Below are 19,806 nucleotides of genomic sequence, written 5' to 3' on the forward strand. Positions count from 1 at the left end.
CCCACTATATCTATATATATATATATAGAGAGAGAGAGAGAGAGAGAGAGAAAGAGAGAGAAAGAGAGAGAGAGAGAGATTCCCCTCAACTAGTCACTGCTCTTGATCCCCAAGACACTTCTTTTAATCCAGGCCCTCATTTTTCACCTAAATTAGGGCAAAATCTAATTGGTCTCCCTGGGTGTGTTCTCCAATCTGTTAGGGGCAAATAGAATATTGGGGACTAGCTATGGTTATGGGAAATATTAATCATGCTCTATTAATCATGATTGCCTTGTATTGGTTTAAGACAGGACATTCTAACCTCATTGGGAGTTGTATGCCCCCAGAGCCCTGGGGGTCAATCTTGGAATGTGGTCCATTCTCATACAAGAACTGCCTATTATCATGGAAAGATTAACAACCTTGTTGCTCAGCCCAAACAATGGAATCCCATCACAGCCTGCATTGCCTATTCCCCATGTAATCTTTGTCCTACCCTATAAAAGCAGCTGGCTTATGGGGGGCTACAGAGCAGATTTTTGTGCATGACCTGCTGCTCTCCCATACTGCTGACATTATTGGAATAAATGCTCATATATGATTCAACCTTGTTTCTGCTGAATTGGCTCAAGTAGTGACAGGTAGCATGGACCCATTGATTGTCCAGTTACAAAACTACAACCAGAAAATCTTACTAAAAATACAAATTCAAACATATCCCTTTCCTAAGCCCCCTCTACAAATCCAAATCACCATAGTAAAATCTGCAACTGGTCACCACAGCAATGAAGAAAAAATTCCAAAATTAAATGCCATTTCTGATCTTCCTCCACTAACAGTTCTCATATTCCAGTCATGCCTAATGACTTGATGTTCCCTAGAATGTATTCCATTTTCACTTCATTTGTCAAAGGTCACCTGTGCTAAGTAGCTTTCTTGGCTTGGCTCCTTCGTCCTGAAGGCTGGGCATGGATGCCCTGTTTTCTATGACACCTACCTAATCATGTCACTTACTACACTACTGTAATAGTCAACTTGTCAGTACTACGAGCTTCTAAGGACAAAATGTTTCATTTCTGTATCTGTACTGCCTGACATGGAGGGAGGGAGAAGGGGAAACATGACTGAATATTTGTAAACCTCAGTCTTGAAAGCGACCTCAGAGTTAATTCTGCTTCTTCCTCCAACCCTTCATCAAATATCTGTTATCCTGTGTAACTGTTGTAGGCGGCAGAACAGCACCAGGTGTCTGACCAGAGGGGTCAGACCTATCCTGGGTTCAGCAACCTCGGTACTTGGGTTCTGGCTAGGAAAGAATTCAGAGCCAAGACCCAAACAGTAAAAGAACATTTATTTGATAAATCAGAGGTAGAAGCAGCAATTCCTAAAAGAAATGAACTTAGGAAACAAATTATAGAGGTAAAGGAAGGGTCCTTGGCGCTTGGGAGCACGCCCTGGGAAGGAAGGCAGGAAGGCTTAAGCGAACTGGGTCCTACATCCTAAGGGTTTTAAGGGTGGAAATTTTAAGGGAGGTTCCAGGGAAGATCTCAATAGAATAGTCAGCAGTTTTCCAGGTGTGTCCTTTCAGAGTTGTTGTCTCCATTGCTTGAATGGCTGGCACCAGGGCAGGGGGTCATTATTCAATGCAGCAGTCCTGAGGTCAGCCCTGGGGTTAGGGGTCTGATTTTGCTGCTTTTCAGGACCTGGAATATTGCTGATGCCTAGATATTATCTCTATGGAGGAAAGGTCAGGGGGTCCAAACCTCATGATAAGAGATATGCTAGGGGAAGAAAAGTCCCCCTGGGGGGTGAAGTCCCCCCTACAGTTGTTTGTTGCTAGGCACTTGGGGCTTTCCATCCTGGTGATCTTCTGGACCTGGCCCATCGTCCTTGCTCTGCTCATGTCTAACTGCCTACCACATAACCACCTCACTAACTGAATGTCCAGCCTCTTGAACAACTCTTATGATACAGAAATCACTTATTAAACACTGACACCAACAAGGCCTCATGCTGAACACAAAGATTCCAATAGAAGGAGCTCACAGTTCAGTCTGTTGACAATTTAAGAACAAGAAAGTCGCAACATTTTCATATAGTTAACACAGCTGGGAATTTCCTCAAAATCTTTTTGCCTTAGCTTGTATCTTTTTGATTTGATGTTTTTATTTATTTCAGAAAAAGGAAGGAAGAGGGAGAAATAGAAACATTAATGAGAGGGAAACATCCATTATCTGCCTCTTGCATGCCCCCTACTGGGGATGGAGCCCGCAACCCAGGTATATGCCCTGACCTGGAATCAAACCGTGACACCTGATACATAGGTCGACGCTTAACCACTGACCCATAGCTTGTATCTTCAATGTTTAAGCTCTAGAACTGCCGTCTTGTCAAAAGGGAAAGTCTAATGGAACCATTTCTCCCTAATTCCAGAAGAGTCTAAGAGAACAGAGAAAATATGCTAAAAATCAATTATTTTATTGAGGGTGATAAATTACTCAAATGTTAAATGGCTGCAGGCAAAGGAAAGAAACATATTAAAAGTCAGGTGTGTTGGTAAAGGAATCAGAGTACTAAAGGCTCTGCCCAAAAAATATTCTGAATCCAGGGTTTCTGTATTTCTCCATGCCTCGATTTCTCATGGGTCACTTGCTATTCAAAAGATTCTGGAGACCAAATGAGATAGAATTCTTTTGGTTTTATCAACCAAGTCTTCACATCTTCTCTCAGCCAAGGCATCCAGTGATAATATAATTTATGTTTCAGATTCCTCTGGAGGATTTGAAAGTCTCTTTCGCATCGCATTGCCAAGCTCCCTGCTCTTGGTCCTCTTTTCCATGTACTGGAAAATAAAAGGAAGGGGGAGAAAAGAGTAGATTATATTACCATTATATTAAATAAAATACTTGCAGAATAAAAATAATGTTTTTGCAGACAAAACTCTTCATTTTCCTGAATCTGAGATTGAAAACAGAGAACTTAGAGACTATCTAGTATAAGTTCATTTAATATAATACAGTATCCACATTCTTACAGATGTTTAAGTCTTTACTGAATTAATTTCCTCCCAAAATATGAATTCAGTAAATATTTAAGATGAATGAGTTTTGTCCCTGTTCTCCAGGAGCTCACAATCTAATTATCCAACCTGATCGAACACTTCTAGTTATAAGGAGAACTCACTATCTACTTAATTATTGTTCGAATAACTGTTTCAAAGATTTTTATGTTGAACCAGTAAGTGTTTCCCAGTAAATTATCCCACTGTCCTCTACTTCTTCTCGCCTGTTATAGTCTTTCAAATATCTGATTACAGATAACCCATTCACAATCTCTTTCGCAGGCTGAATGTCACTGCTACAACTGTTCACAGAACATGGCTTCTGACTTCTAGTATCTTCTCTATAAAGCACCTTTATGAAGTACTTTAATATCAATACTCCTTAAAAAAATACTACACCCAGAATTAAATACAGTGCTCTAGAAGTAGTCTGACAGATGTGGAGTACAATGGGCCTACTAGTTCTTATGACCTGGACACATTACATTTCTATAAATATTATCAAGAGTAACTGACTCACCCGGCTGGCATGGCTCAGTGGCTGAGCGTCAACCTACGAACCAGGAAGTCACAGTTCAAATCCCGGTCAGGTTGTGGGCTTAATCCCCAGTGGGGAGTGGGCAGGAGGCAGCTGATCAATGATTCTCTCTCATCATTGATGTTTCTATCTCTCTTTCCTTTTCCCTTCCTCTCTGAAATCAATAAACAAAATATATCTTTTTCTTTTTTTTTAAAGAGTAACTGGTTCTTAGCAACTATATTATCCTATTGATTCATATAGAAACTTATAGTCAGCTGAACTTCCCAGGATTTTTTCAACATGATAAGCCATTGAATTAAATTCTCCCCAAATTCTATGTTTCTGTAATCAGGTGGCTCTAAATGCAGTTTTAACCTTAAATGTTTTCAACCTAGTATTCTGATCTGGCTAGTAGGTTATAAATAACAGGAAATACAGAGCGTGGCACTTTAAAAAGCATTTATTTAAAGCAGAGAAACTTGATTTTAAGTGCTCTTATAAGTACATATGTAGAGGCTTATAATATATATACTAATATAGACATAGTTTAAAGGCAAATGAAGAATACCTAGCAGAAAGGGGAAAACTGAGTATATGTGAACTGTTGGACATCAAAATCTTTTAGGAGACAGAGATATGGAAAGAGGTCACAGAAACAAAAGATTAGTGATAGAGTTAACCAAGGACTTGACTGGATCCCCTCCCCTGACTCCGAGTGTGGCGATTCCTGATGTTGAGTTACTTTATCTTCTGTTCCAGTAACCTCAACCATAAGGAGTTGGGTTAGATAATCTTTAAGAAGTTTTTCTAAGTCTAAAGTTTTGATTGAAGGGTTCTAACGTATGTCCTGGAATGATAGTTTTCAAACTTTTTTTTCTTCCCCATCAAAGGGCATCTTCAAATTATAGATGAAGCACCAGGTCCCTTTAACAAAAAGCATTCCTTTTACCTGTCATACATTAAATTTCCTCTTAAGATTGTTAAGGGAAAAATGTATTTTATTGCTTTAAAAAATTTAAGGGTCCTGGCTGGCGTGGCTCAGTGGCTGGGTGTCGACCTATGAACCAGGAGGTCACAAAAAATATATAGAGATATATAAAAAAAAAAATTAGGGGGGAAAAAGCATCCAGAACATGGATAGATATATGCTCTGAGAAAAATGCTTGATATTTTTAATCACATGTTGCCTCCAGCAATTAGGCTGGGAGGAGGGTCTTAAGAGTAAGAGTTCTGAAGATAATACTTTGTAGCGAACCAATAAAATAAGCATAGAGCAAATTAAAATATAGTCTATATTAAAATACATGTTAAGATTATTTCCAAAGGGAGTCAAAATAGTCCCTGAATAAAAGAAGAGAGAAAAGGATAAATATAATGTTATTCACAAAACTCTACTGAATAACACAGATAGAATGGAAGGTCAATTAACCAAAAACCAAACAAAACACAAGTAAGAGGATGCTACAGAAATAAAATTAGTGATTATTTCAATAAATGAACAAAAGCAACACACAACAGCAAAGAGAGGCTCAACAAAACTGGGTGGATCCTTTTTCTAGTTAAAAGCTTCAAGGAATGAAGTACTCAAATGACACATCAAGGAAATAGGAAGAGAGCACTAGAAGCAATAAATGGTAAACTAGAAAGCATTAAAAGCAGAGAGAAAACAAATGAGCATGGGTTCAGAGGATTGAAGGATGAAAGGAAAGAAAAATGTCTATAAATCAAGTAATAAAGCAACATAAAAACCACACAGAGGAGTTTAAAAAAAATCAAGGAGAAAATTTGAAATTTATATGAAAACAAACTTAGACAAGAGTATCTATACTGTAGATACTACAACACTCTACCAAATAGTCCCCAACAGTTTAGGACTACCTCAGAAGAAAATTTCAGATGATCTAATCACCAATGGCAAAATCGTTGATCTATAAGGAGATAAAAATATAAATGTAGGAAAAAAGTTATTCTACACAACTGAAAGCATGTGAGAAATAAACAGCTATACCAAATACAATAGTGTGGGCTTTATCCTATATAATAAAGAGGTGGTATGCAAATTGACCATTACACCCTCACAAGATGGCTGCATACGGCCAGGCTGGCAGGGGGGTTAGTGAGGGACAACCAAATGACCGAACAGCAGGCTGCATGGGGCAACCAGGCCAGCGGGGGGGTTAGTGAGGGATGACCAAATTACTGGACAGCAGGCTGTGTGGGCAACCAGGCCGGGAGGGGGCATTTGAACCCCAAAAGGTTTCCAGTTGCTGAGGGAACGGGAAACACAGCCAATTTAGGCCCGATCCTGGGGATCGGGCCTAAATCAGCAGTCGGACATCCCCCAAAGAGTCCGAGATTGGAGAGGGTGCAGGCTGGGCTGAGGGGATTCCCCGCCCCCCCCCACATGAATTTCATGCACCGGGCCTCTAGTTTTCCCATAATCTTATTAAAAAAGGACCAGAGCCCTAAGTTTAGTTTCCATCTAAATGAGCCTTTGCATATAAAGAAAAACTCTTTACAAAAATCAGTTTAAAACACTTTCTATGTACATGTTTGTTCACAAAGAAAATTATCGCCAAAACCGGTTTGGCTCAGTGGATAGAGCATTGGCCTGCGGACTGAAGGGTCCCAGGTTCGATTCCGGTCAAGGGCATGTACCTGGGTTGCAGGCACAGATGTGCAGGAGGCAGCTGATCGATGTTTCTCTCATCATCGATGTTTCTAACTCTCTATATCTCTCCCTTCCTCGCTGTAAAAAATCAATAAAATATATTTAAAAAAAAGAAAAGAAAAGAATGGAAGACCAATTCAACAATATGTGTAGGAACCAAGAGGAAAGGAAGAACCAAGAGGAACGCAGCTGGCTGCTCTGCACACCTCCACAGCCTCAGAGATGCCACTAACTCTGAGGCCTGGGGGGACCGCTCAATGTGACAGATGAAATTTTGCTTCCAACAGTCAAGAAAAAAACTATAATAGCAACAGGACTTTATTCACATACTAGAGGCCCGGTGCATGAGATTCGTGCACGGGGGGAGGGGGGAGGGGATCCCTCATCCCGGCCTGTGCCCTCTTGCAGGCCAGGAGCCCTTCTCTCCTTACCACCTGCCTGCAGCGGAGGTGGGAGAGGGGCCCCCACTGCCACTGTGCTTGGCAGCCATGAAGCCAGCTTCTGGCTGAGCGGCACTCCCCTGTGGGAGTGCACTGACCACCAGGGGGTAGCTCCTGTGTTGAGTGTCTGTCCCCTGGTGGTCAGTGCACGTTATAGTGACGGGTCGTTCTGCCATTCAGTCACTTTGCAGATTAGTCTTTTATTATATAGGATAACTAGAGGCCCAGTGCACGAAATTTGTGCACAGGTAGGGTCCCTAGGCCTGGCTAGTAATCAGGGCCAATTGGCCTTTCTGCTGCTGGCCAGGGCTTTCCTTCCCCCGGCTGCTGGCTGCCAGCTAGGGCCTTCCTTCCCCCGGCTGCTGGCCGGGGCCTTCCTTCGTTCCATGCTGCCCCCTGGTGGTCAGTGCACGTCAGAGCAAGCAAACTCCCGAGGGGACAATTTGCATATTAGCCTTTTATTACATAGGATATCTTTCAATATAAGGCTAATGGGGGAGAAGTTCAAAGATACAGAAAACTGGAAGGCAAATTATTAGTAGTTATAGGTTTTTAAAGGTTCTAGACATAAAATATCTGATGTACAAAACAGAAATAACATTAAATTTCTTTTCAAAGATTTAAAATGCACTTTGCTTGGTTAGCAGTACCTGTAAAAATACAATGAATTAGGTATTTTAACTATGTGCCCAAGTTCAAGTCTTAGCCTAAAATTGGGTTCAGGAAATTAGTCTTTCCAAATAAGTCAAACTAGATCCCTGTGGTTTATATATACCATACGGTAGGTCCTCGGGTTAGGTCGGAGATCCATTCCTACAGCACAACGTAATGGGATTTTCGCTGTTAAGTTGGAACCCACCTACATAAGCACCTACGTCACTCATATAGAGCACATACACAGCAGTAATGAAGTGAAACAGTAAAAAAAATTTAAAAGAAAAATAATTCCCGACCTTTACTTGTGGTAAATAAATAATAAAAGAACAAAAAGCGCATATGTACATACGTCGGAATGATGAAACTTTTTTTTTATAAATAAATGGGAGATGGTGACGTAACCATGAAAAGATGTACGTCAAGTCCAATGTAACCAGAGGACTGTCTGTAATTATAAAGAAATTCAAAATTTGAAAGCTGTTAAGAGCCTAAGTCCAGCTTCACCATCCTTTATAATAAAGATGTAATAGGCAAATGGCCATTACGTAACAATCGGATCATGGATCAGCAGGAGGGTGGGGCAGTGAGCTACAAGCGGGTGGCAGAGAGGTGTTATATAAGGACACTGAGGTCCAGAGAGTTTTAGTTACCTGTAGCCAATAACTGACTGACAAGTCTTTTTTGTTTGAAAGAGAATCAATTTCCTAAACTTTTAAAAAATTAAACAAAGACAATTATAGATCAAATTCCAATGAAGAGAATCTTCTTTTACCATTGCATCTATTTTTTTTCAATTACAGTTTATATTCAATATTTCTTATTAGTTTCAGGTATATAGCATAGTGGTTAGACAATCATATAGCATACAAAGTCAATTTCCCAAACTTTAAAATTCATCCAGAGGAATTACAAGGATTATAAAAAGGAAGTTGTTTCATGTATATGAATGCCAAACAACAGCAGTATTCTAAAATTGTCCCCGAAGAAGCTTTCATTTCTCCCCTAGATTATAGACATACATATAAAATCTATTTTATTCTGTTATACTAAAATTGGGGGGGGGGGGTTAATAAAAGCAGTAATATATCATACTGTTCTAAAATGTTCTGTTCTATTGTTGAATGATTCCCATCCTTTAACACTTTTCTTACCTCCTTCTTCAAGCATTTTCTCATCTCCCGATCAAGATCATTGCAATGACCAAAAAATTTCAGAATGCTGTGCTAAAAGGAAGAAAAGGGATAAAATATTTCATCCCAGAATATGCTATGGTCTCTGGCACATAGAATTTAAATGCTTATTCTTAGATCATGGGTTTAATGTGTCACCTTGTTAATAAGCAAATAATTAAATCCCAAGTATAAAATATACAAATAAACAGGTTTATCCTGGCCTTCCTAAAAAAGAGGGATAAATGCTCTATAGTTAAAAATAAAAAAAACTTTTCCTTGATAAATGGGAAGTCTATTTACCTGCCAAAACCTCATAGTGACAGTATGTAAACAATTTTATTTCCTAATACCTCCTTCTTTAAAGGCATGCTAAAATAAAAGCATAATCCATTCTCCATTACAGGGAGCAATGTCAAAGAACAGTGTGGCCATATTAACATAATGAATTTCCTTCACTAGCAAACACACTGTCTTGTAAAAGAGCTACTAAATAAATGCTTGGTGCCAAAGTCATTTTCTCATTTGACTCCATTGAAAATGTCATCAAAATAAATCCGAAACACATACAGTTATTAGATCGCCTATATGGGCCACATAAATAAGCCACTAATTCACAATACATATAAGGACATCTATGTCTGAAGTTCAGTCTGCTTGGTTTGAAAAGCAAAAATAAATATCTCCTAGTGGATTCAAGTCCTATAACTATTATCATGGCAAAGATTGTGTTCCAAAGCAGATTAAGATGAAGACTGAAGTCAAGAAGCTAAATTTTAGTAGGGCCATATCTAGTGTGTTTGCATGTCACAATTTTTAAGGGTAGATTGGAGAGCATGGTGATTTCCTATAATAAGGCCATAAATGCTGAACTTGTAGTTGTAATAATAAGCACATCTTTTCCTTTTCTTTCTAATTAAGACTTTCATGAAAACCAGACAACTCATAATTAGTAAGCTATGCCTCATGCTATTATTTTTTTCCTAATTCACTACCACTTTGAATGTGCTTTTCTGGTCCACATTGGAAAATAGTCAGTTTTTCTGGCAAGCATTTAAGATGGGCTAAGAGCTCCTACTGGCTACCTAATGACCTCTTCAGAATAAATATTTCCTGTGTATTTTCCCTAAATACTTAAATACAAATAAGCAGGGACAATGCGGCTTACACCCTCTGGTCAAGTAGAAATAACAGAAAGGATTAGACTTTTAGAATGCAAGGCAATATTTCATAGTTCGGCTTACATTTATTCAATCCCATATACATACATCTTATTTTAAAAATCCAAGAAAAAAACTAATTTATATTTTTGTTTTTACCTCAATATTGAGCCCAAATAAGAATTATACTCTTGTGACATTATGTGAAAAACCCAAAATGCCTAGTGCAATTGGTAAAAGACATGTCCATGTACTATAATTCTCTTTTATACACATAGCATATGCCACTAGTGTCTAATGTCTATTTCTAGCGAACTAAACTGGCTAAGCAATTGATTGAATAAGCAAATCAATCAATCAATCAATGTCTGGAAGACAATGTCCCAGGCACTAGAAGGATACACAGTAAGCAAGGTGAACCTGGGCCCTACTCTCATTGCACATAGTCAAAGGGAGGAGACAAAAAATGAAGTGATTGCTATAAAGCAATGGTTTACAAAGTATAGTCCAGGAATATCCAGGAGTTCCCAAGACCTTTCTAGGAGATGCATAGGTAAAAAACTATTTTCCTAATAATCAAAGATCTTATTTGTTTTGTTCACTTTCTCTAATAAGGGTATAGTGCAATTTTCCAGAGACTACATGAAATGTAACACCACAGATTGAATGTAGAAGCAGGTATGAGAATCCAGCTGTATTCTATTAAGTCAGACATTAAAAAGAATTGTAAAAATGCAAAAGCAATGTCACTCTTTTTTTGGAAACTAAGAGCTTTTTATGAAACTTAATTATGTTAACATGAGTTTATTATCATTTTTAAATTATTTTTAATTTCTAAATTAATTTGATATAGTTCATATAAACAAAGTTTTTTGTGGTCCTCGATGATTTTTAAGTATAAAGGAGTCCTGAGACCAAAAAGTGTGAGAACAACTGCCATAAAGTAGGAACTGTGTTATGTATGGTGTTATTGGAGTGCAGGTTAATTATCCCAAGAGAATCTAAGCCAGGAAAGAAGAAAAGGAAGAGGAAATGATAATCTGAATAAAACCTAGGAGATGACAAGTGGTATAGCAAATGGGAAGTGAAGATTATAAGAAAGGTTCTAAGTCAAGCAAAGGAAAAAGCAAGTGCAAAGGCTTACAAGAGAGAAACATGCTCCAGTATAACTGCAGAAAGAACACATAGGAATGAGGGGAAGAACAGAGGTATAGGACAGTGGTGTAGCCCACAAGGTAAGTAGGTGCCAGTTTCATGAAAATCTTGCAACACAAAAAAAGAGAGAAGATTTTAGTCTACAAAGGGAGCCTTAAAAGTGGAATAATGATTAAACGTGTATTTGAGAGATCACTCTAGTTCAGTGATGGCGAACCTTTTGAGCTCGGCGTGTCAGCATTTTGAAAAACCCTAACTTAACTCTGGTACCGTGTCACATATAGAAATTTTTTGATATTTACAACCATAGTAAAACAAAGACTTATATTTTTGATATTTATTTTACATATTTAAATGCCATTTAACAAAGAAAAATCAACCAAAAAAATGAGTTCAAGTGTCACCTCTGACACGCGTGTCATAGGTTGGCCATCACTGCTCTAGATGCATTGTGGAAAGTAAATTAAGACAGAGAAGAGTACAAAATAGTCAGGGGACCACTTGACCTCAGTAAGATAACTTTAGAATTAATTGGTGTTAAGAATAGACATATATTATCTCAGTGGAACAGACCAGAGCTCCCAGAAATAGACCCACTCACAAGTGGTCGGTTGATTTTTTACAAAGGCACAAGGTAATTTAGTGGGGAAAGAATAAATAAGTAATAAATAAGTTATGTTGGAATAACTGGGTATTGATAGGGAAAAAAACTGACTCATACTTCACACCATACACAAAAATTAAAACATGATATGAATCACAAACCTAAATGTAAAACTTCTAAAAGAAAAAATAGAAAATCTTTGTGACCAGGAAATATACAAGATCCGTAGAAGATAAAAAACACAAACAAAAGAAAAAACTGGTAAATTAGACTTCATCAAATTTACTAATTTCTCTCCAAAACACACTCTTAAGAAAATGAAAAAGGATGCCACAGATTGGGAGAAAATATTCAGAATACACTTATCAGACAAAAGACTTGTATGGTCAATGATAAAAGTAACTCCGGCAACTCAGTAATAAGACAAAGAACTCAATTTTTTAAAATACTGGTAAAAGACTTTATATAAATGGCTAATAAGCACATGAAAAGATACTCAAAATCATCAGCCATTAGGGAAATATAATTTAAAACCAAATGAGATACTACAACATACCCATACAACAGCTAAAGTTAAGAAGACATACAATATCAATTCTTGATTTAAATGTATGCTGAAAATAGTTTGCCTACTATTATCAACAACATTCTTTGAACCAGTAAAAATACCTGACTTCACAGGTCATGGGTTTTACTTACTTCCTTACTTTCAGTCTTAAAATTTTGCTCATTTAAATCACACTTACTACTATTATAATTTGGTATATCTATAGTTTAAGAATATCATGAGGAAAATAATGCATCATGCAAAGTTAAAGACGCTTATAACTGTCTCATGCATGATATAAATGGAAAAAGCTACATATTCAACATCTGTAAAAAATATCAGCTCAACTTAATGCATTCCAAAAATGGGCTTTCATCTATTTTGGTTTTAACCATGGAATTTTACTTCCATTCTACTAACAAGTAAATCTGTCAAATTAAGCCAATCATAATTTAAATTTATTAATATCTAACTATTAAAATGTTCCAATTTCCTTTAAACACAGAATGACATACATCAAGGAACAGAAAATCTTAGATTAATTCCATTATAATCAGAAGAATCAGAACTGAACGTATTGTTCTAGTGCCCTGTAATTAGGAAAAGTACTTTATTGTAAGAATATGGATTCTAATTAATACATATCATTTCACAAGATCCCTAACAAACTTTCATCCTTGATTTTTACTAATCATAAAAGGAAGTGATTTATAAAAAAATCACAGCATCAGTTGCTAGTCTTTACTAAGCTAAGACATTATTGTTCCCTTCCATTAGTGGACATAACATTTAAATTACATCAGTGTGTTGTACCTAAGCTTCATTTTTACTTTACAATATTTTTTCTGAACTCTTACATTTTTGTGACATTCCTTAAGTAAGTTAATCAAGACGTTGCATTCTTCAGTGTGCAAGTGTGGAGATAAGTCAGGATGCATCTTTAGGAGAAGGTGATGGAGCACAGCAGAGCAACCTGTGGATACAAGAGTGTCTTGAATGCCTGTGACTTTATTTGTTAATGTGACCTAAAACTATTTTCATATTTTTAGTAAGAACCTTTATCAGAAAAGAATGTTGACCTTAGGCAAATTATTAAACTTGAGCCTCGAGTTCCTTATCCAAAGATTTAACAGATTCAGTAATTTATCAGGAGTGTTTAAAGAACATGCAGGTTCAGAAAAAAAGCAGGACTCCTCAATAGACCCTATCCTGGAAATAAGCATTCAAGCAGAAATAGCTTGCCTATGTTAATAAGCCCCACATTCCTGAAACTAATTACAACTCATTTTGTTCAGATGAAATTCTCCCAATTAAGAGAACTGGCTTATTAATCCTTTAAAAATGTGTATTCCTCTGAGAGTGTTAAAGGGAAAATTAGTCATCTCACATTAGTGTGAATTAATATAGACTGCTTTCTTCCTAACATCTGGCTAGGAAAATCTAACTAACCAATTAAAAGAAACAACAAACAGATGGGAAATAAATTTTTTAAATTTAGCAGATATACTCATAAAATGCTATTATTACCATGAAAACAAGAAGCTGAAATCCCTAAAATTGGTTTAACTGGTTCATCCACAAAGAAAACTAGCAGCCACGGTCAAAAGAAAAGCATTATATTGAGGTGTACTACAGTTATATATCACTATACACCTATTGTCTTTTTTAAACCAATTCTTTTTAACTCAGAAAAGATAACCGAAAGAAAGAACCAATTAATTGCTTTAATCTTTTGAAAGTTCTAAGAAAGAAAACAGAGAAAATTATGATCTTAGATTGGGCAAAGAGTTCTTACATACATAAAAAGCACAATCCATGAAAGAAAAAAATTGGTAAAAACTCATCAAAATTAAAAACTTTCTCAATTTGAAATCACCGTTAAGAAAATTAAAAGACATGCCACAATTTAGATTCATCAACTGTAATAAACATATAAACTCTGGTGGGGGATGTTGATAGTGAGGGAAGTTGTGAGTGTGTGGAGGCAAAAAGTATATGGGACCTCTCTACTTCTGCTCAATTTGGCTGCCAACTTAAAACTGCTCTGAAAAAATAAAATCTACCACAAGTCACAGACTAAGAAAAAATATTTGCAAGTCATATATAATAAAGAACTTATATCTAGAATAAAATAAAGAATGCTTACAAACAAGCCAATGTTACAAATGGGCCAATAAACGGACAAAAGATTTGAATAGATATTTCACCAAAGATGGTATAGGACTCGTTAATTAAGCGCATGAAAAGATGCTGAGCACCATTAGTCATTAGAGAAAGGCAAATTAAAACCACAATGAGATATAACTACATATCCACCAGAATATCTAAAATCAAAGAGTCAGACAATGCCAAGCATTCGTTAGAATGTGGAAAAAATGGAACTCATGCATTGCTCTGGAGAATGTAAAGCAGAACAGACAATTTGGAAGATAATTGGCAGTGTCTTAAGAAGTTAAATGCAAACTTACCATAAGACCTGGAAATTACATTCCTAAGAATCTATTCAAAAGAAATGAAAAAACAATGTATAGGGTAGAGCAAAAGTAGGTTTACAGTTGTGAGTACATGAAACAGTTTATTCTTATATTATTTATTAGTGTACAACTGTAAACCTACTTTTGCCCCACCCTGTATATCCACACAAAGATATGTATGTGAATGTTCACAACATCCTATATAATAAAAGGGTAATATGCAAATTAACCCTAACAGCAGAACAACTGGGAATGACTGGCCACTATGACACACACTGACCACCAGGGGGTAGATGCTCAATGCAGGAGCTGCCCCCTGGTGGTCAGTGCGCTCCCACAGGAGGAGCTCTTCTCAGCCACAAGCAAGGCTGACAGCAGCCAGTACAGCGGTGGTGGTGGGAGCCTCTCCTGCCTCCTCAGTAGCGCTAAGGATGTCCAACTGCAGCTTAGGCCTGCTCCCCGCTGGCAAGTGGACATCCCCCGAGGACTCCTGGCCTGCCAGAGGGATGTCTGACTGCCAGCTTAGGCCCAATACCTCGGGGAGCGGGCCTAAGCCAGCAGGTGGTCATCCCTTGAGGGGTCCCAGACTGTGAGACAGCACAGGCCAGGCTGAGGGACCTCCACCACCCCAAGTGCCCAAATTTTTGTGCACTGGGCCTCTAGTTATTTATAATAGCCAAGACTGGAAACAACCCAAATGTCCAATAACCAAGTAATTGGATAAACAAATGTAGTATATTTACACAATGGAATACTATTTCTCAATTAAAATAAATTAACTAACACATTATGCCAATGTGGATGAACCTCAAAAGCACAAAGCTAAATGAAAAAAAGCCAGATTCAAAACACTATGCTGTTATGTATAGTATCCGTTATCTGATTTCTGCTTCACTTTTTCTTCTGAAAGAAGCTGTACATAGTTTAGTCACCTAGCAAATATCTCTAATGTTTTATTTTATAAATATATTTAACAAAGTATTTTTGCATATATCTATCAATCAGCCCTCAAATGTGTGCTTTTACAGTTCGGAAACAAACTTATGATTTACTAAAATGACTTTTTTAACTGACATAGTAAACACCTGAGAAGATACTTGGTTGCAGAGATAAAAACATGCATGCATGTTGTATATAAGCACAAATGAATATCATGAAATATCTATAATAATAAAAGTGTAATATGCTAATTTAGACTGGACATCCTTCCGGACCACCTTCCGGATGAAGCCAGGCTGTAAGGGAAGCCTGGGTCCTGGGTGCCGGAGGGAAGCCAGTGCCAGCAGCTGGGGGAAGGAAGCCCTGCTCTTGCACGAGTTTTGTGCATCGGGCCTCTAGTTTAACCATAAAACAATACCATTATTCTTAGAACACACTTAAATAAGTGCTGATACCTTTCACTAGTTATCTTTAAAAGCCTATTCTACTCCTGGCCATTGTGGCTCAGTTGGTTAGAGCATCGTCCCGTACACCAAAAGAGGGCACATACGTGGGTTTCAGGAAGTGGCCAATCAATGTTTCTTGATCCCATCTCTCCCAACTCTCCCATACCTTCCTCTCCCTCCCTCTCTCTCTCAAAAAATCTTTCTAAGGCCTATTCTAATAACACTAGTATAACTCAAAGTAATTTTATAAAGTAAAGCTAAACCTATATGCCAATGCTTATTTTTAAAGTTTCTTCAAAGCCATAAGCACATATCTACATTATTAATGTACAAAATAATTTGTTAAAACACTATGTGCTAAGCACAAGTTTAATAATCCTCCCAATAACTACAGGAAGTACCTTTTAAAATTCAGTTGAATCATAAGAAATTGCCTTTTTGTAGGTCAAAATATACATTATCCACATTTCCATGGCAAAACTAAGCCTCAGTTACAAAGTAAGTAGCAGTTCATCTCTTATCACAACATATTTTTTCCCCACATTCAAAATAGAAAAGACATACCTTCCCAGTAGTTTGTGAAAGAAATAAATTCAGTTAGAAAAACTATTTCCCAAAGAGCCTTTGGTTGGCTACAAGTTCAACAGGTACTAATTCTAGGCCTAGTTTCCAAAGAAGTCAATATACTGGTAATATTATCCTGTATTATTAGAAACAGAGGGTCTGTCTACACAACAAGAAAAAGAGCAGTACTATACTCATCCTGATTTGCTATGTCCAGAATATTTACTATTTAAATATTCCTGGGGAGAGTGCTCAGGGTGGTGATGGTTCTGACACTAGATTTAAACAGAAAATCATGAATGAAATTGACAATATTTACCAATGTAGGGGAATCCCCAATAGAGGAGACAGATAAAAGATACAACTTGGTTAAGTCGGACAAACAATGGATTTGATGGGAGAAAATGGTTTGAAATCAAAAATTGTGGACTCAGGTATTCACAAGTTACATCACTTTATTTACTTGATATAAGACCTATGTCTCTTCTTTCTTAAAAGGGAATTAACTCTTAACCTATACCTCCATGTTGTCATGAGGTTTAAAATAACATATACAAGACTCTCTGAAACAGGGAACAGTGTGTGTGACATATGTAAAGTATTATTTGTATATCTGAAATGCTTTGTCACAAAATAGAAAAGGTTGAACTGAATTAACTCTGAGGTGTTTCCAAGAACAGGACAAAAACCAAAAGGTGGAAATTACAGAGGCAGTCATCTTCATGGAGCTGTCCAACAATGAAATGCCATGTTGTGTGAAGCTCTTGGTTATTGTCCAAACGTGCCCAAAAGAGACTGGCTACATCAATTAAGGATGCCACAGAGTATATTCTGACATTACATTCTTAAGTTTCTTCTCAAATCTAAGCTCACAATTAAATGACTTTAAGCCAATTCCAAAAACAAAATTCACACTCAAATGATAAACACCTGTTACTACTAGGAATACAAAAACAATTTCAAAAGGGTAGTGCCAAGGTACTTATGAACATCAGCTGCACCACTGAAACACAGGGGAACGGAATATTCATTTGTGATAAGCCTTCAAGCATGGATGTTTGCAGCGAGAAAGAGGGGGATAAAGCTCATTATCATTCATTTAAAGAACAAAACTTGTCCCACTCGCATTTAGAAAACATCAGAAAGGTTAACTTGTCACAATTACAAAACTCCCCTCCCCATGCCAACCCCACCCACTTCCTCAACTTTGCAAACATTGATACCAAAATAGCTGAAATTTTTAAAATTGTTCAGCTGTGACAATTTGATATTTTGATAAATGGCTAGTAGGCCCATAAAAAGCAATTTTAGCTTTTATTTTGGGGTAACCTGGGTGGGCAGAAGCAGTAGGGTACTCTGACAATATAAAATTTCGTCATATTATACGTACTCCTTTACCTTATTTTACCAAGACTTTTGAGGTAAAATATTCCTAATGAGCATTCTATAATAAAAGATTTCAACCACCAGGTGGCACCATTTCAGGAAATAACTTAACCAAGAGTAACCAATACATAGCTAATAAAGAAAAGGGAGTAAGCCTTCCAATTACACCATTTAGCAGATCTATAATTACAAGGAGTTTGAAAACCCATTACTACTTTAATGCCACTTTTGTTTTCTTTGGGTCTTGCTATTGTGTGGCTGCACCAAAAATAAATTTACACGACAGTTGCAATTTCTAATGTCACTTTAAAAACAAGCAGAAAGCAGGACCACAAAAATCTCTGAAAAAATCTGTTCTCCAGACAAACCTGTAAAACAGTATTTAAAGCTTTCTAAAACACATTTTTAAAGCCCACATTTCAGAAAGCACTGGAATTAGTTAAATTAATGCTTCTCCAACTATCATTTTAAATAATGCACCATATTTAGCAGAGGTAGCAGACATAACAGATAACAGTAGACCACCTACCCTACCTACTTGTACTTATCACAGCTGCAACGTGACCAAATCTAAACAAATGCTGTTAAGTGACTGGTATGCCCAACGTACATACCGGGCCCCACCGCTAACAGAGCAACCCCGGGGTTCAGGGAGGAAGGACTGCAGGGCTCGAACTTCCTCGCATCCTTTCCTAAGGAATGGGTCAAGCTGTAGCTTCCCCTGAACACGTACCAGCTCTTACCAGGTGCTGAGCGCTCTGCCCCGTCAGGTGAATTTCCGGGGAGTAGTGGGGGGACTTAGTCCATACACCCCAAAGAACACACAGGCTAATGAGGGAATATCCTTGTAACTGCACACAGTATACAACTGTGGAGTTTAGGATTATCATAGATTTGAAAATTGGTTCAGACCTCAACATAGTGGTGTGTTTTGGTTTTTTTTTTTAAGGATGGAAATAAGGCTCATTTAAAATCAACTAAACAAGTGCAAAAGCCTGAATGCATAGGAAAGGAGATCCAAAGGGGGTCACAACAAAATTCCTTTACCAGCACAAACTTCTTCTATCCGTTTAAAATTTTACATAAAGGTTTCCGGAACTCGGGTTTACTTACAGCGCCCACTGTGAAACCAGGGGCACGGTCATCTTTAAGCCCGATGAAAGGGATGTGGACGGCTGCATTCCCTGAACAATGTACTGACGGGGATCTCACGGGTCTGTCCCATCGCAAGACGGACCGGTGCCAAGGTTCACTGCAGCTGAGAGGCGCCTTTGCAGGCTTTTATCTTCTACAGGCAAATTCTAAACTACATAATCAAGAGCGATAACCACGCCATTGTATTGAGCGCTCGCCGTGTCAAACACGGTGCTAAGGACATCACTTCTCACAATCGATGCAACGGGTTTATACCCATTTTTCCGGCGTGGACGCAGAGGCTCGGGGAAGGGAGAAGCCCGCGCTGGGTCAGAAGGCTCGAGAGCGACAGGAGAGAAGGCAGGAGAGGGAAAGCTCGAGGCCATGCCTGCTCTCAGCTACAAGCAGGTCCTCAGCCAGAGCTGCGGGCGGGCAGCTCAGGAAGCACCTGTGGCGACTCTGACAAAATCCCCGGCGCCAGGCGACCGCCGCCCCGAGGACCCGGCCTTCCAGGTCCCAACTTCCAATGGCAACAGCAAAGTCCCCACAGGACGCGACGCCGAGGGGCGCTCGAGAGCGGGGACAGGTGGGTGTCCCGCGGCCTCCCGGGACGCCGCGGTCGGAAAGAGCGCGCTCCTCTGACCCCCACGACTCCCAAGACTCACCGCCTCACGGCCACACCTGAAGAGCTGGAGCGGAATTCACCGGCGAGCACGCCTCACCCCAAGTCCCGCTGGCCGGGGCGCCAGAGCCGGTCAGTCCGCAAGGAGAACGCTCCGACGCCCTCCACAGCTGACCCGCTGGGCCGGCCCACGCCGCTCGCCTCCTCTGAGGCGCATGCGCCGCCCGGCCTGGACGGGCCCATTTTGGGGGAACTGAAGGGGGAGCCAGCCCACA

At 38.6% G+C, this 19,806-nt stretch overlaps 1 protein-coding gene across 5 annotated transcripts; it reads right to left on the bottom strand.

Moving 5' to 3' along the window:
- Positions 1–2,439: 2,439 nt before the first annotated feature.
- Positions 2,440–19,729, bottom strand: CMC2 (C-x(9)-C motif containing 2). Of its 5 annotated transcripts, XM_006754454.2 has the most exons (5): positions 19,575–19,729; positions 14,435–14,465; positions 12,824–12,939; positions 8,483–8,554; positions 2,440–2,824 (listed from the first exon to the last, which is right to left on the bottom strand). In XM_006754454.2, the coding sequence occupies exons 3-5, from the start codon at positions 12,902–12,904 to the stop codon at positions 2,738–2,740; spliced, it is 240 nt and encodes a 79-aa protein (XP_006754517.1). In that variant the 5' UTR covers positions 12,905–12,939; positions 14,435–14,465; positions 19,575–19,729; the 3' UTR covers positions 2,440–2,737. The 5 variants fall into 5 exon arrangements, with proteins under 5 accessions (XP_006754517.1, XP_006754516.1, XP_006754515.1 ...); XM_006754453.2 differs by lacking the exon at positions 14,435–14,465 and having other exon boundaries at positions 19,591–19,729; XM_006754452.2 differs by lacking the exon at positions 14,435–14,465 and having other exon boundaries at positions 19,575–19,727.
- Positions 19,730–19,806: the final 77 nt, after the last annotated feature.

The sequence above is a fragment of the Myotis davidii genome, unplaced genomic scaffold (assembly GCF_000327345.1).
Source record: "Myotis davidii unplaced genomic scaffold, ASM32734v1 scaffold391, whole genome shotgun sequence".
In the NCBI taxonomy this organism is placed as follows: Eukaryota; Metazoa; Chordata; class Mammalia; order Chiroptera; family Vespertilionidae; genus Myotis; species Myotis davidii.

Coding starts and splice junctions, on each gene's coding strand:
- CMC2 (XM_006754453.2), bottom strand. CDS start 12,904: ATGCATCCTGACTTATCTCCACACTTGCACACTGAAGAATGCAACGTC. Junction 8,555..12,823: donor TTAAGGAATGTCACAAAAAT/GTAAGAGTTCAG, acceptor TCTTCCTTTTAG/CACAGCATTCTGAAATTTTT. Junction 2,825..8,482: donor GAAAATGCTTGAAGAAGGAG/GTAAGAAAAGTG, acceptor TTTATTTTCCAG/TACATGGAAAAGAGGACCAA.